The sequence below is a fragment of the Eurosta solidaginis genome, chromosome 2 (assembly GCF_040869045.1).
Source record: "Eurosta solidaginis isolate ZX-2024a chromosome 2, ASM4086904v1, whole genome shotgun sequence".
Classification (NCBI taxonomy): domain Eukaryota; kingdom Metazoa; phylum Arthropoda; class Insecta; order Diptera; family Tephritidae; genus Eurosta; species Eurosta solidaginis.
Window position 1 is genome coordinate 45,157,432 of NC_090320.1, and position 12,980 is coordinate 45,170,411.

General features: G+C 37.8%; 1 protein-coding gene across 9 annotated transcripts in view; it reads right to left on the reverse strand.

The window, feature by feature from the left end:
- The window catches only part of LOC137239645 (cGMP-dependent protein kinase 1), a 48,937-nt gene that overhangs the window by 16,512 nt on the left and 19,445 nt on the right, over positions 1-12,980 (reverse strand). For all 9 annotated transcript variants that reach the window (XM_067765187.1, XM_067765183.1, XM_067765182.1 and 6 more), the window contains 2 exons: positions 5,033-5,092; positions 1,662-2,768 (listed from right to left, as the gene is read on the reverse strand). In XM_067765187.1, coding sequence (XP_067621288.1) covers positions 1,662-2,768; positions 5,033-5,092 — 1,167 coding nt within the window. The remainder of the gene's footprint in view (positions 1-1,661; positions 2,769-5,032; positions 5,093-12,980) is intronic.

The following is a 12,980-nucleotide window of genomic DNA, read 5'->3' on the forward strand; positions in this document are numbered from 1 at the left end:
TTAAAGAAAAAAAATTTAATATTTCTAAATAAAAAAAATTTGGAAATATTTAATATGAAATTTCAAGGCAGTCTTTTGATGTTCTGGAACGAAAATTTTACTTTTTTTGTTATTACAAAAACAAATACAAAAAATATTTTTTTGGCATAATATTTCATTTTAAATTTTTAGAAAAGTTATAAATATTAAGTATAACGATAATTAAAATAAAAAAAAAATCATGTATGAAAGAAACCTTAAACTTGTTACTAATTTGTTGTTTAAGATAATAACTCAACTGTTTTGATGTTTAAAAAAAAAGTAATTTCTTAAAAATTGTTTTTCAAATATTCTTTCGTTTTTGTAAATTAAGAAAGAAATATTTAATTTTTATTAATTAAATATTTACATAATATAAAATTTTAGGCAGTGATTTTTGGAAAAAAATTGAAGTGCGCAAAAATAGTTTGTTTTAAATATTCTTTCGTTTTTGAAAATTAAAGAACAAAAATATTTAATATTTATTAATTTAAAAAATTGGAAATATTTAATATAAATATTAAGGCAGTCTTTTCATGTTCTGGAACAAAAATTTTACTTTTTTTGTTATTACAAAAACAAAAAATATTTTTCTGGCATCGCATTTCATTTTAAATTTTTAGAAAAGTTATAAATATTAAGTAGAAAATGTAAATAATTTTGTTTCTGCGTGTTTTTTCGTTTTTGGAAATAAACTAATAGCTATTACGCATTTAAAAAATTTTTAATATTTAATACAAAAATATTTTGATTTTTAAGAATAAACTTTTCTTCTTGATGTTAAAAAATATATATAAAGATTTCTTTGCGAGTTCATATATTTTGGAAATTGAAAAGTTCTTTTTGGTTATGTATATACAATTTTTTTTTTTATAAATTTATGTTCAAGCATAGAAAGTTTATATTTTTGATGTTTGTGAAAAAAAGAAAACTTGCACATATTAAAAAAAATCGATTTTTAAGCATATTTTTCGTTTTTGATGTTTAATAGAAGCCTTAGTACTTTTGTTTGTGTGTTCTTTCGTTTCTAAAAAAGTGGCTTTATCGGTTTTTTTCATTCGATTACAAAAATTTAAATAATAAATACAAAAATATTTGAATTTTTAGAAAATAATGATAATTTTTGGAGTTAAAAAATATATAAAAATTAAGAAAGTTTATTTTTCATAAATTAAAAATTCGAAATATATAAAGAACTATTTTTTGCAAATATTTTTATGTTATGGGATAAAAATTCTAGTTTTTTGATGCTAAAAAAAAACTGGACATATTCAAAATACCTTTTTTTTTTTAAATAAAATTTTGAATTTAATAAAATTATTTTGTTTTTTTCCAATTTTTTAAAGGAAAATTTCTTATGCAACTTTCAGACAGCAAAATTTATGGAAGCTATATTTTTAAAAGTTTTTCCTTTTTTATCATTAACTGTTTTAGTTCTGATATTTTTTAATCTTATTTCTATGTCTGAAAAAGATTTGGCAAAAACACCAAAATTGGAAAAAATTTCCGAATCGCGCCAGCATTTTCAAAAATTATAACCAAAATTTTATTTCAAATTATATAAAATAAAAAATCTGCAACTAAGTATATAATATATGATTTCCCTCGAAATTGCAGTCTTTCAAACATTTCATTTCGCTTACTTTATCATTTGTTGCACTATGCGTTGTGTAATTTCCTGCATCGCCGGTGCTATAGCTGAACGCCGGTGTAGCAAACTCCACATTGGCACTAATTCCACCTTCCTCGATTTGCGGTGTTGCCGTGTTACTACTTGTGGCAGCCGCAGAGTTACGTTTCGCTTTGTTGCTACGCAACGAAATCAACGAAGCAGACGATGCAGCTGTGGTAAGCGGTTCTGGTGGCAATGGCGGTGGTATTGGTATATGTACATCATTCGCAAGTGCTTCATTGTTGTTTGTGCTACCGGTGTTGCGCATTTTTCGCCAACATTTCGTTTTAGATTTATGTTCCGTTTGTGGGCCGTATAAGTTGGGTGATGATGCAACGCACTTAATGCGGTTAGAGTTGCGGTATGTGGTTGCTTCATTACTCGTTGGCGTCAAATGTGAAAGTGAGCTGCTGGACTTGTTTGCTCTTATACTGGTATTTTGTTGTTGTGCGCTATGCACTGTCACCTCTGTTGTGCTACGATAACTACCAACATCCAAAGAATCCCCCGATACCGTATCCTCTTCATGTGCTGCTGCAGGTGCCAGTTGATGACCAATGAAGAAATGAACGGCATGCGCTGAGCTGGGAGTGGTGGGAGTATCCGGGTTATAGTTGGAGTTATATTTAGTACCATTAATCTGGTTATCATTGACATGTTGTGCCGTCCGATTTCCTTTGTGCTTTGCGGCAGCATCACCCACCACTTTGCTGCATTCTTGTTTCACATCGGTTTGCTGCTCTATATCAAAGTTTGGCGCTTCACTAGGTAACGCAGTGGCTCTACGTCCTTTCACAGGTTTCAATTGCACCGTAGAGTTGCTAATGTTACTTGTAGTAATTTTGCCCGTGTTTTGATTGTTGTTGCTAATGTTATTGTTGCGACTGAGGTTGTTTGATTTGTTGGAAAAGAATTTTTGAGGCGCTAAAGTGTTGACATTCTTTGTTTCGCTGTTGTTGTTGTTAATTAAGTTGCCATTTTCTGTGTTTTGATTGTTGTTGCCAGCGCAGTTGCTTCGTATGTCAATAATGTGCTCTTGTGATCTGCTTTGTTGTTTTTGATTTGTTGCCGTGTTTAGCTATGTTGCATTATTTTCGTGCATTTCCAATTTTTGGACAATGTTTGCGGTATTGAGTTGTGCGGTTTTTGCGTGTTTGTTGGTTGCAATGGTTGCGTTGTTTGAATTGTTTGTGGTAGTGATGTTTTCAGTTTGGCAAAGTAAAGTTTACGAACACACACACAAAAACACGCAACGCACGTGTAGTTGACAGTTTCAATTGAGTTAGTGAAATATTTTCATGCAGTTGTGTTGTTGTTATTGTTTGTTAACGTTGTATATGACATAAATGATGAACAGGCAAAGTTGTAACATGAAAAGATAGAAGAAAAGTTTAGTGGAGCTTGCACGTATAAATACACTAGCGAACAGAAAAAGAGCAGTAAACATTTTTGTCAAATTTCGCCAATTAATATATATATGTATATTTATTTTTTTATTTTCAATATTAGAAAAAAAGTTTATTATTAAATTAAGTTAACCTTAAAAAAATTATGCAAACCAATTTCGGAAACGTTTTTGAAAAGATTTGGAATATTCGAGAAAATTTTTCGAAAATTTTTAACTTTTCTTTTTTTGAGCATGCACTTTTGTTGCCCAATCAGTTTAGGTCTAACTCGCATTGATTTTGGACAAAATCCTTTCTCCAAAAAATTCCGAGAACTCCAAATAAAATGTTCGGGATTTTCGAAAAATTTTCGAATCGGTTTCGAAAATGTTTTTGAGTTTGCATTGTCTTAGCAACAATTAAAGGATTTTTTTTCTGAAAATATCGAATTGATTTTAGCAAAAATTTCCACTGCTATTTTGCTGTTCGCTGATGTAAATATATGGATGATTCTGTAAAAAAGAATACAAGATTTTACTATTTTAAAGTAAGATTCGCGTTTTTTTAACTGTAAGAGAAATGTGAATTGTAAGCTCTCGATTTTTGAATTCTGCTTTCAAATTTCCTTTTACCCTCTCGTATCTCCTACCCTTTTATTCACCTTTCATTCTTCTCTTTGACATCTTTCCAAAATATAAATTTTTTTCCTTCCCCCTTCACACCTTGAACTTGACTTTTACATCCAGCTCTTGACAGAAAACCTACAAACGTCCCTCTGTAGCTACGACTGATACGCGAATAACTGATCCTCTGCCGCAGTTTAGGTATTGAAGGTAATGCATTATGCAGATGTCAGCACAAAAACGGCTGTGTTGCAATGTCTGAACAATGCTTTGGCTACAGCTGCCTTGCCAGCAATAGTGTGGCCACCGGTGCGAGCACCAGTTCGCATAGGCCTGTTAAAGTCCAGTTCTGTGCCAGTGGCATATTTATTCAAGCCTCAAGTTGTGAATGACCGAAAACCTTGAGGGAGAGGTGACGGAAGCAGCCTCACATTCTTTCATCATAGTAATTTCAAAGTGCCAAGCCGAAGTAGTACCCCCATTGCAGTTAAGCTACTGTATAATCTTTGTCCAATCCGACAAAGCACGACAAAAATGGAGCAAATGATTTGACTAACAAGATCATAGAGGATCCAACAAAGTTGCAACCAATTTTGCTCATAATTTATAAGGCACACTGTGCACCACATACACAGTGAGACGGAAGTTTTCAATGTTGTGAGGAAGACTAAAATGTCCTAAACCAAGCAGCCCAGCAGACAATCCTTTGATGCACCTGTGCCCTTAATGCCAATCAAGGGACAGAAAAAAAGGACTAGACGAGATCCGATATAACATAGCCAGGCTGTTTAACTCTAAGTAACATAAGCTGAATCGGCAAACCCCTTTGTAAAATTTGCTATAGGAACGAAATGCCAACCGAGTACACAATGTTACAAATAGCTTGCCTTTTTAAGGTTTACTAAAATAAAATAAAAATTACTCTTGAAATTCTTTCAAGAGTACTTCAGAGGTTCTGTCCCCAGGCGGAGGGAACAGTTGACCATCTGCTGTGTGAATACCCAGCACACTGTCGAAGCAGAATAAAGTTTCTTGGAAAGCCCTTTTTAGAAAGCCTTCCAGAACTCAAGGATGTTAGGCCGGGAGAGCTTCTCAAATTTATAAATCCCACGGGATGGATATAGGTGGACGGGTTTCCCTGAAGCGCTTGAAAATTCTCATTAGTCTTCTAAAAACACTCTTTTATTGGATAACTTGCGAGTTGTGGTATCAAAACGGTGCACGAGCAATAACTGGAGTCAATTGGGACTCGCCACTCCAACCAACCAACCAACTTCAGAGGTCAAATGATTAACTAAATTTCGCTTAAATTTTACAAAGCAGTCAAAACTTACCTTATTGGCTTCCGGTGCGATTAATGCTATCTCTTCTCGCCGTATATAACGTCCGATTTGCTAAAATTAAAAAGCGAAGAAGGTTGTTATTTTTAATATAAATTTGATATATTTTTTGAAATGGTTTAACTAACCGTTTAAAAATTTTTAAAAAAAGACAGTTTTTTAATAGCTACTTGGGTGATGTTTGTCACAGCTATCCTACCAACATACCAGCATTATCGTCAGCTTTTAATACTTGAGGCGGAGCACAAGCACTCTAGAAGACGACATTCACTATCAACCAGACGAAAGATACTGCAAATACCGCGGTGTTGGATATCGAACGGAAATGGCATCCTAAAAGATCCCGTTAGGTTAACACTCTAAGCAGGGATAAAATTCCAGTAAAATACCTTCTCTTCGTCACCCATATTGACATATCTATATATGTATATTCATGCCTAAAATCACAGTTTTATGTTTTGGAAAGCGATAACCTCAGATACTTCTAAACGTATGGGGCTACAACGTTTTTTGACAATTTCTTATATTTAGCTCTAGAATGACAGTTACTTAAAATAAGAACTAGCCTGTCAAGTTTTGAAATATATAACAATTAAAATTTACTATTTCATAAACTACGCATAGTATTGCTATGAACGAACCCAAACTCAGTACAATAGCGGCAATAAGTGTGATTCTGTGAGTGGTAAATCAACTGGCTTTCATTATTTTAGCTAACGAATCAGTTTTTGGTATCTATAATTGATTTCACCATACATTGGGCGCCCTACAAGTAGGTACACGCTCTACTTCTAGATATGATAGCTGGAGTCTGAGCCCAGCGATTGTAAGGCACGAACACAAAACGTGTTCGTTCGTTTTCTCCTCTATTCCGCACTAAGTACATTTGCTTTCACTGAATAGAACCAGTTTAAGGAAAGTGACGCTTGAAGGCAGTGTCCAGTCAGAATACTTATCAATAACCTATATACCCTTTCTTTCAATGATAAAAGTAACTTTGTTAGACTAAAGCTGTAAGACATGCACATGATCTTCAATACTTTGCAGCCTCACGTTTGGTTTCACGTCTTCCATGCTTTCCCTCTGCGGGTTAAAATATACCCACTGTAGGTATGCCTGTCGTAAGAGGCGACTAAATACCAAATTGATTCAAGGGGTTGCCAGTGCAATATATAGCTTTTTTAACCCAATTGTCAACCTCACATATCCGTGGCGAATCTTGTTTCATTAACAGCCGAGGCTCTGGCGACCGCGAACTCCTCATGGATCTAGGGGGTGGGAGGGAGGTATGGCCTAGAAGGTCGCATGTGGCTATACCAAATCGTTCCCGAGATGGTCGAGATTGGTACCGGAACGTACCAGATCTGCATCCGGCAAAGGACTATCAACATCGATAACACTCCCCAAAGCCTTTGGGGAGTGGCCTTATCGCTACAATAACAAAAGTTCCCTGCTTTGTCGATAATGCGCAACTCTCGCATTGTTTCAATCTCGAAGAATCTGATTGAAGCGTCTGCGGTACAAGCTTCGAGGGACGCGCCCTTTTTAGCTGGCTCATCCGCTTTTTCATTCCCATCTATTCGCATATTGCCTGGGACCCAATATACTTAGACGTATGTCTTAATTGCTGCTTGACTGTCAATATTTCTTCAAGTGTTTCTACCTGTTTTGCCTGAAAAACGCTATAGTGATTTGGAAGCTTGTAGGATCTGTTTATTTATATTTCTTTGCATCCATTGGTATAAACGTGTATCGCCCGTCCTTTATTTTGGCATCCTTGCGCAAACCATCCACCTCTATTTTGGCTCTAAGAGAACCATCGAAGCGCTTGTAGAGAACTCGGTATTCTGCTCGTCCTGCAATTGATGGCGCTATACTACTATGCCCATTTGATCTGCGCTTAAGGAAATGAGTTTTATTGCAGTTGTTAACGCTATGTTCTTTGACACCAGGTCTACAGGTGGAATGTGTAGAACGCCATACATTTCAGCCGTCGTGGTTATTTTCAGGGCTTCCGTAATGCTAAGCATTGAGAGCCTGCATACCCCCCTAATTTTTGAGGTAGGCTCTTTTTTTGTAGCTGTTCACTAAACAACGACTCCATGGTAGTGGATAGGTTTTAAAATCATTGTAAATACCCAATGAGAGGGAGAGGGCGATAAAACCCACGTACACTCCAGCATAATTTTACTTGCATAATATGTTGAGGCCTTCTTCACTCTCTTGTCCACGTTGAGCTTCCACGACAACTAACTATCTAGAATAATTCCTAGAAATTTTGTGCATGATGTCTTCTGCAGGGTCACCTTTCCTAGCTTAGGCCTGGTGCAATTCGGGACCTTGTACCTCTTGATAAGATGGTTAGGTATGTACATATATCCCACAGCACCGGACCCGTCAAAGAGCTAATCGTTGGAGGGGGCACTTTGTGTAGGTTTTTACTATCATTTAGTTTTTAGTGGGAGTGGCAGGTATTACTACTTAGTATATAACCTCACAGCTGTGTACACACAAAGTTATTAGTGTAAACAATTCAACTTATTAAATTGCCTAAATTGTTTTCTAATTCTACATAATTTTTTCTCGAAGAAAATAAATAAATAATTAAATTAGCTTAGTGCTGAAATCTTTTTTTAAATAAATAATAAATTTTTTTCTCTTAAACGAGTGTTAACTATTTTTTTCTATGTCAAACAAAACAGTAATTATGGAAAAATTTTAATTTATCAAACGTCAAAAGATGTCAGCTATCAAGTTTTGGATAAAAAAAAATAGAAAAATAAAAAAAATTCTAATATTATTTACATTAAACTAATAAAAAAATACTGAATTAAAAAAAAAAAAAACAAGTAAGGACGGGACTGTCTTCGGCTGTGCCGAAGACTTCATACCTTTCATGAATGGGGCTGAACAATAATCTTACCCCGTTCGTAATCTCCAAATAATCGGATGTAAAAGATAAGAAATATATAGTGAACAGATGTACATACCTAAACGATTTTTAAGATAAATATAAAATAAACAAGTAAGGAAGGCTAAGTTCGGGTGTAACCGAACATTACATATTCAGTTGAGAGCTATGGAGAGAAAATAAGGGAAAATCACCATGTAGGAAAATGAACCTAGGGTAACCCTGGAATGTGTTTGTATGACATGTGTATCAAATGGAGGGTATCAAAGAGTATTTTAAGAGGGAGTGGGCCATAGTTCTATAGGTGGACGCCATTTAGGGATATCGCCATAAAGGTGGACCAGGGCTGACTCTAGAATGTGTTTTTACGATATGGGTATCAAATGAAAGGTGGTAATGAGTATTTTAAAAGGGAGTGATCCTTAGTTCTATAGGTGGACGCCTTTTCGAGATATCGCCATAAAGGTGGACCAGGGGTGACTCTAGAATGTGTTTCTATGACATGTGTATCAAAAGGAAGGTATTAAAGAGTATTTTTAGAGGGAGTGGTCCTTAGTTCTATAGGTGGACGCCTTTTCGAGATATCGCCATAAAGGTGGACCAGGGTTGACTCTAGAATTTGTTTGTACGATATGGGTATCAAATTAAAGGTATTAATGAAGGTTTTAAAAGGGATTGATGGTAGTTGTATATGTGAAGGCGTTTTCGAGATATCGACCAAAATGTGGACCAGGGTGACCCAGACCATCGTCTGTCGGACACCGCTAATTTATTTATATATGTAATACCACGAACAGTATTCCTGCCAAAATTCCAAGGGCTTTTCATTTCGCCCTGCAGAACTTTTTCATTTTCTTCTACTTAATATGGTAGGTGTCACACCCATTTTGCAAAGTTTTTTCTAAAGTTATATTTTGCGTCAATAAACCAATCCAATTACCATGTTACATCCCTTTTTTCGTATTTGGAATAGAATTATGGCATTTTGCATTTTGCGTAACTTTCGATATCGAAAAAGTGGGCGCGATCATAGTCGGATTTCGGCCATTCTTTACACCAATACAAAGTGAGTTCAGATAAGTACGTGAACTGTGTTTAGTAAAGATATATCGATTTTTGTTCAAGCTATCGTGTTAACGGCCGAGCGGAAGGACAGGCGATCGACTGTGTTTAAAAACTGAGCCTGGCTTCAACCTATTTCGCCCTTTTCACAGAAAACAGTTGTCGTTCTGGAATCTAAGCCCCTACCAAATTTCACAAGGATTGGTAAACTTTTGTTCGACTTATAGCATTAAAAGTATCCCAGACAAATTAAATGAAAAAGGGCGGAGCCACGCCCATTTTGAAATTTTCTTTTATTTTTGTATTTTATTGCACCATATTATTACTGGATTCGAATTTTGACATAATTTACTTATATACTGTAAATATATAAAATTTTTTGTTAAAATTTGACTTAAAAAATTTTTTTTTAAAGTGGGCGTGCTCGTCTTCCGATTTTGCTCATTTTTATTCAGCATAAATACAGTAATAGCTCCTGCCAAATTTCATCATGATATCTTCAACGACTGCCAAATTACAGCTTGCAAAACTTTTAAATTACCTTCTTTTAAAAGTAGGCGGTGCCACGACCATTGTCCAAAATTTTACTAATTTTCTATTCTGCGTCATAAATTCAACTCACCTACCAAGTTTAATCGCTTTATCCGTCTTTGGTAATGAATTATCGCACTTTTTCGGTTTTTCGAAATTTTCGATATCGAAAAAGTGGGCGTGGTTATAGTCCGATATCGTTCATTTTAAATAGCGATCTGAGATGAGTGCCCAGGAACCCACATACCAAATTTCATCAAGATACCTCGAAATTTACTCAAGTTATCGTGTTAACGGGCAGACGGACGGACGGACGGACATGGCTCAACCAAATTTTTTTTCGATACTGAGGATTTTGATATATGGAAGTCTATATCTATCTCGATTCCTTTATACCCGTACAATAGGGCGGGTCGATTTAAAAATCGCTCATTGCTCTGTGAAAATCGTATTCTAGGGATCAAAATAAGAAACTTTGCCGAAGGAACCATACCCCTAAAACGAATTCTGGTGTCTCCCAATTTGGGTCGAACTTTTGGGTAGGGACAAATTTTGAAAAATCCCACTTTGACCCATTTTGAGTGCTCCAATCGAGTCCAAATGTATGACCGACCCCCACTAAATTTGGAGGCCCGACCCACCGATGCCAGTGGCACACCCCCTGGAACCCCCTGAGGGTTCACCATACAAACATTTAAAAAAATCCCCGGTTTTGCACTTTACATGTAAAAATCAGCTAAATGGCTATGTTTTTTCTTTATTTTTATTTATTTATTTATAATAATATTTATTATTTATTTATAATAATATCTATTTTTTCTCTTAAGAAATTTATTTAGTCAGAACATATATAAATGATAAAATTAATTTAAGTGAGTTATAGCAAAGTAACTAAAAAAAAATTATTGTTTGAAGTCTTTTTTACTTTCAAGTCTGGGCAATTTCGCACGGCTCTCTAATGTCGTCGCCATAACAGCCTCTACATTTTCCGGTATAACCCGTTTGGAAACGCTAGCTAGCAGTTGAACATGTCGTTCCGTCCCTCGTATGTGTGATGGAATTTTTGGATGATTAAACGGTGGATCATCTTGATTTAAATATTCTTTCAATGTATCGTACGGAATGCTTCGCGTGAATGGTGGTTCAAATACGATATTTATATCATTCAAATTGATCATTTCCGTTCAAATTGTGCAATTAAAGTTTATATCTGGTTTTTTATAAACTCTAAGTTCTATTGGCTCGTCAACATCGGTTCGATAGCGTAGAATTTTCTTGATGGCACAGTCGCGCTTTTCTTTGCTATCATCAAACAACATTGATAACAAGATATTTTCCGAATGCGCATAATATGAATTATCTTTAATTACTTGATTGACAATTTTGCGTAAACGAGGTTCTAGAAATCGTGACCAACCATTGAACTTGATATTGAAGTACATTGGCACATAACATTTAATTATAAATTCAACCAAAACTCTTAAATTTGCATCTGGATTTTCTGTTGTCACATATAATCGCAATAATCTAGCGACCTTGGTGAGCCACCGAGAATGTACAATTTTCCCTGGTTTGATGTTAGCCAGATCCACAGGAACCACGCCGCTAGAAATTGCATGGGCCATGTCGTATAAGTACTTCGAATCGGTGGAAAATTCAATTTTTTTCTGGAGCAGGGGGCATATTTTGCAACTCAATTTTCTGGAAGCCGTCCACCACATGAAAATATATAATAATAAAATAATTAAAAATGGTTGACAATTATAATAAATGAGTGATAGCAATAACTTACCGGAAGAGTTTCACAAGTTTCGATTTGACGGCTCAGTTTTCCGGTTGCCGATCTTGGTCCAGTGCTGGTTGATTTACCCAAAGCTTCAAACAAATGCCGAAACGGAAGTTCGTTGAAGTGTAGAAGGCAAACGAACCAATGCAATGGTCTTTTTATCAGCAATTCGAATCGTCGTATAATTCAACCGTGTGGGCCAGTGTTTGTTGGCTCACCGTCAGTGCATATTCCAATTAATGCATCCAGTGATATATTTTTATCATTGAAAAAACCATTTAATTTCGTTTTTTTGTATTCAGCGTGCAACGTAGCGTTACAATAACGTATCCCCCCTGTATTTCCTTATTCACTTAAACCTGAACCTCCCTGTAATTATTTTTCTATAGCATAGCCACCTGAACCTCCCTGTACTTATTCTTCTATAGCATAGTCAACAACCACGTGTACTTATTCTTCTATAGCATACTCAACAACCACTGATAGCAAACCAGTGAAAATCACAATAATGGTGTGTTGATTTCTCAAGCCGTTTGCGGCACCACCCATATAAACAGCGAATTTGCATTTTTGCATTCAGTCCTCGCAGGTGAGCCAGCGGGAGTGGTTGTCTTTTTAAAGACAAAATTGCCACTCCGGCTAGCCAGCTGAGTGTAGGGGGCGCTGTCATGGCGCGGGTCACCCTTCACCCAGGTAAGGACGAGCGGGGCGGATGCCTTTGTGCTATTGCCACCCGTCGCCCCCCTGGGTGTTGAGCGGCCCGACGCCTTGATGACTATGACGCCCGTTCCCCCTCAGGTCCGTCTTGGGCCAGCTGAGTGTAAGGGGCGCTGTCATGGCGCGGGTCACCCTTCACCCAGGTAAGGACGAGCGGGGCGGATGCCTTTGTGCTATTGCCACCCGTCGCCCCCCCCCCCTCCCGGGTGTTGAGCGGCCCGATGCCTTAATGACTATATAACCCCCTCCCCCTCAGCTCTGGCCACGGCTAGTTGAGTGGAAGGGGCGCCGTCGTGGCACGGGTCACCCTTCACCCAGGTAAGGACGAGCGGGGTGGATGCCTTTGTGCTATTGCCACCCGTTGCCCCCTGGGTGTTGAGCGGCCCGACGCCTTAATGACTATAGCCCCCTCCCCCTCAACTCTGGTTTCGGCCGTGAGCAGATGCGTGCGCATAAGGGGCTACCGCTGTGCCGTTAGGGTGCACTTCCCCTCCGCGCACGGATCGACCAACGGTGTATCGGCTGGTACAGCCCCGCCCCTCTTACGCACCTTCTATTAGCGTGCAACTAGGGAGGCGGGGGTGTCCAGCGGTGAAACCAGCACTAACGAGTCCTCTCTTCCCAGGTGACCGACCCGCCTACTATCGATTCTGCCGAAGACTGCCGATCAATCCGAGCCGCCGCTGTCCAGGTAAACCCCATCGCCAGCCTACTTCCCCTCTCACCACGGCCTGGTACGCGCTCCGTAGCCCACCGATGCTGCGGTCGCATCGTCGCCCCTCTGCTTCCATCCCGCCGGTGCTACCCCGACTGTTGGCCGTCCGCCATACTACTGCCGTGCCCGTCCCGCCTTGCTGGTGCCACCGCTGCCCCACTAACCGCTGGCCGTTTGCCATCCTACCGCCGTTAAGCCGCTGCATCCGTCACGCCGCTGC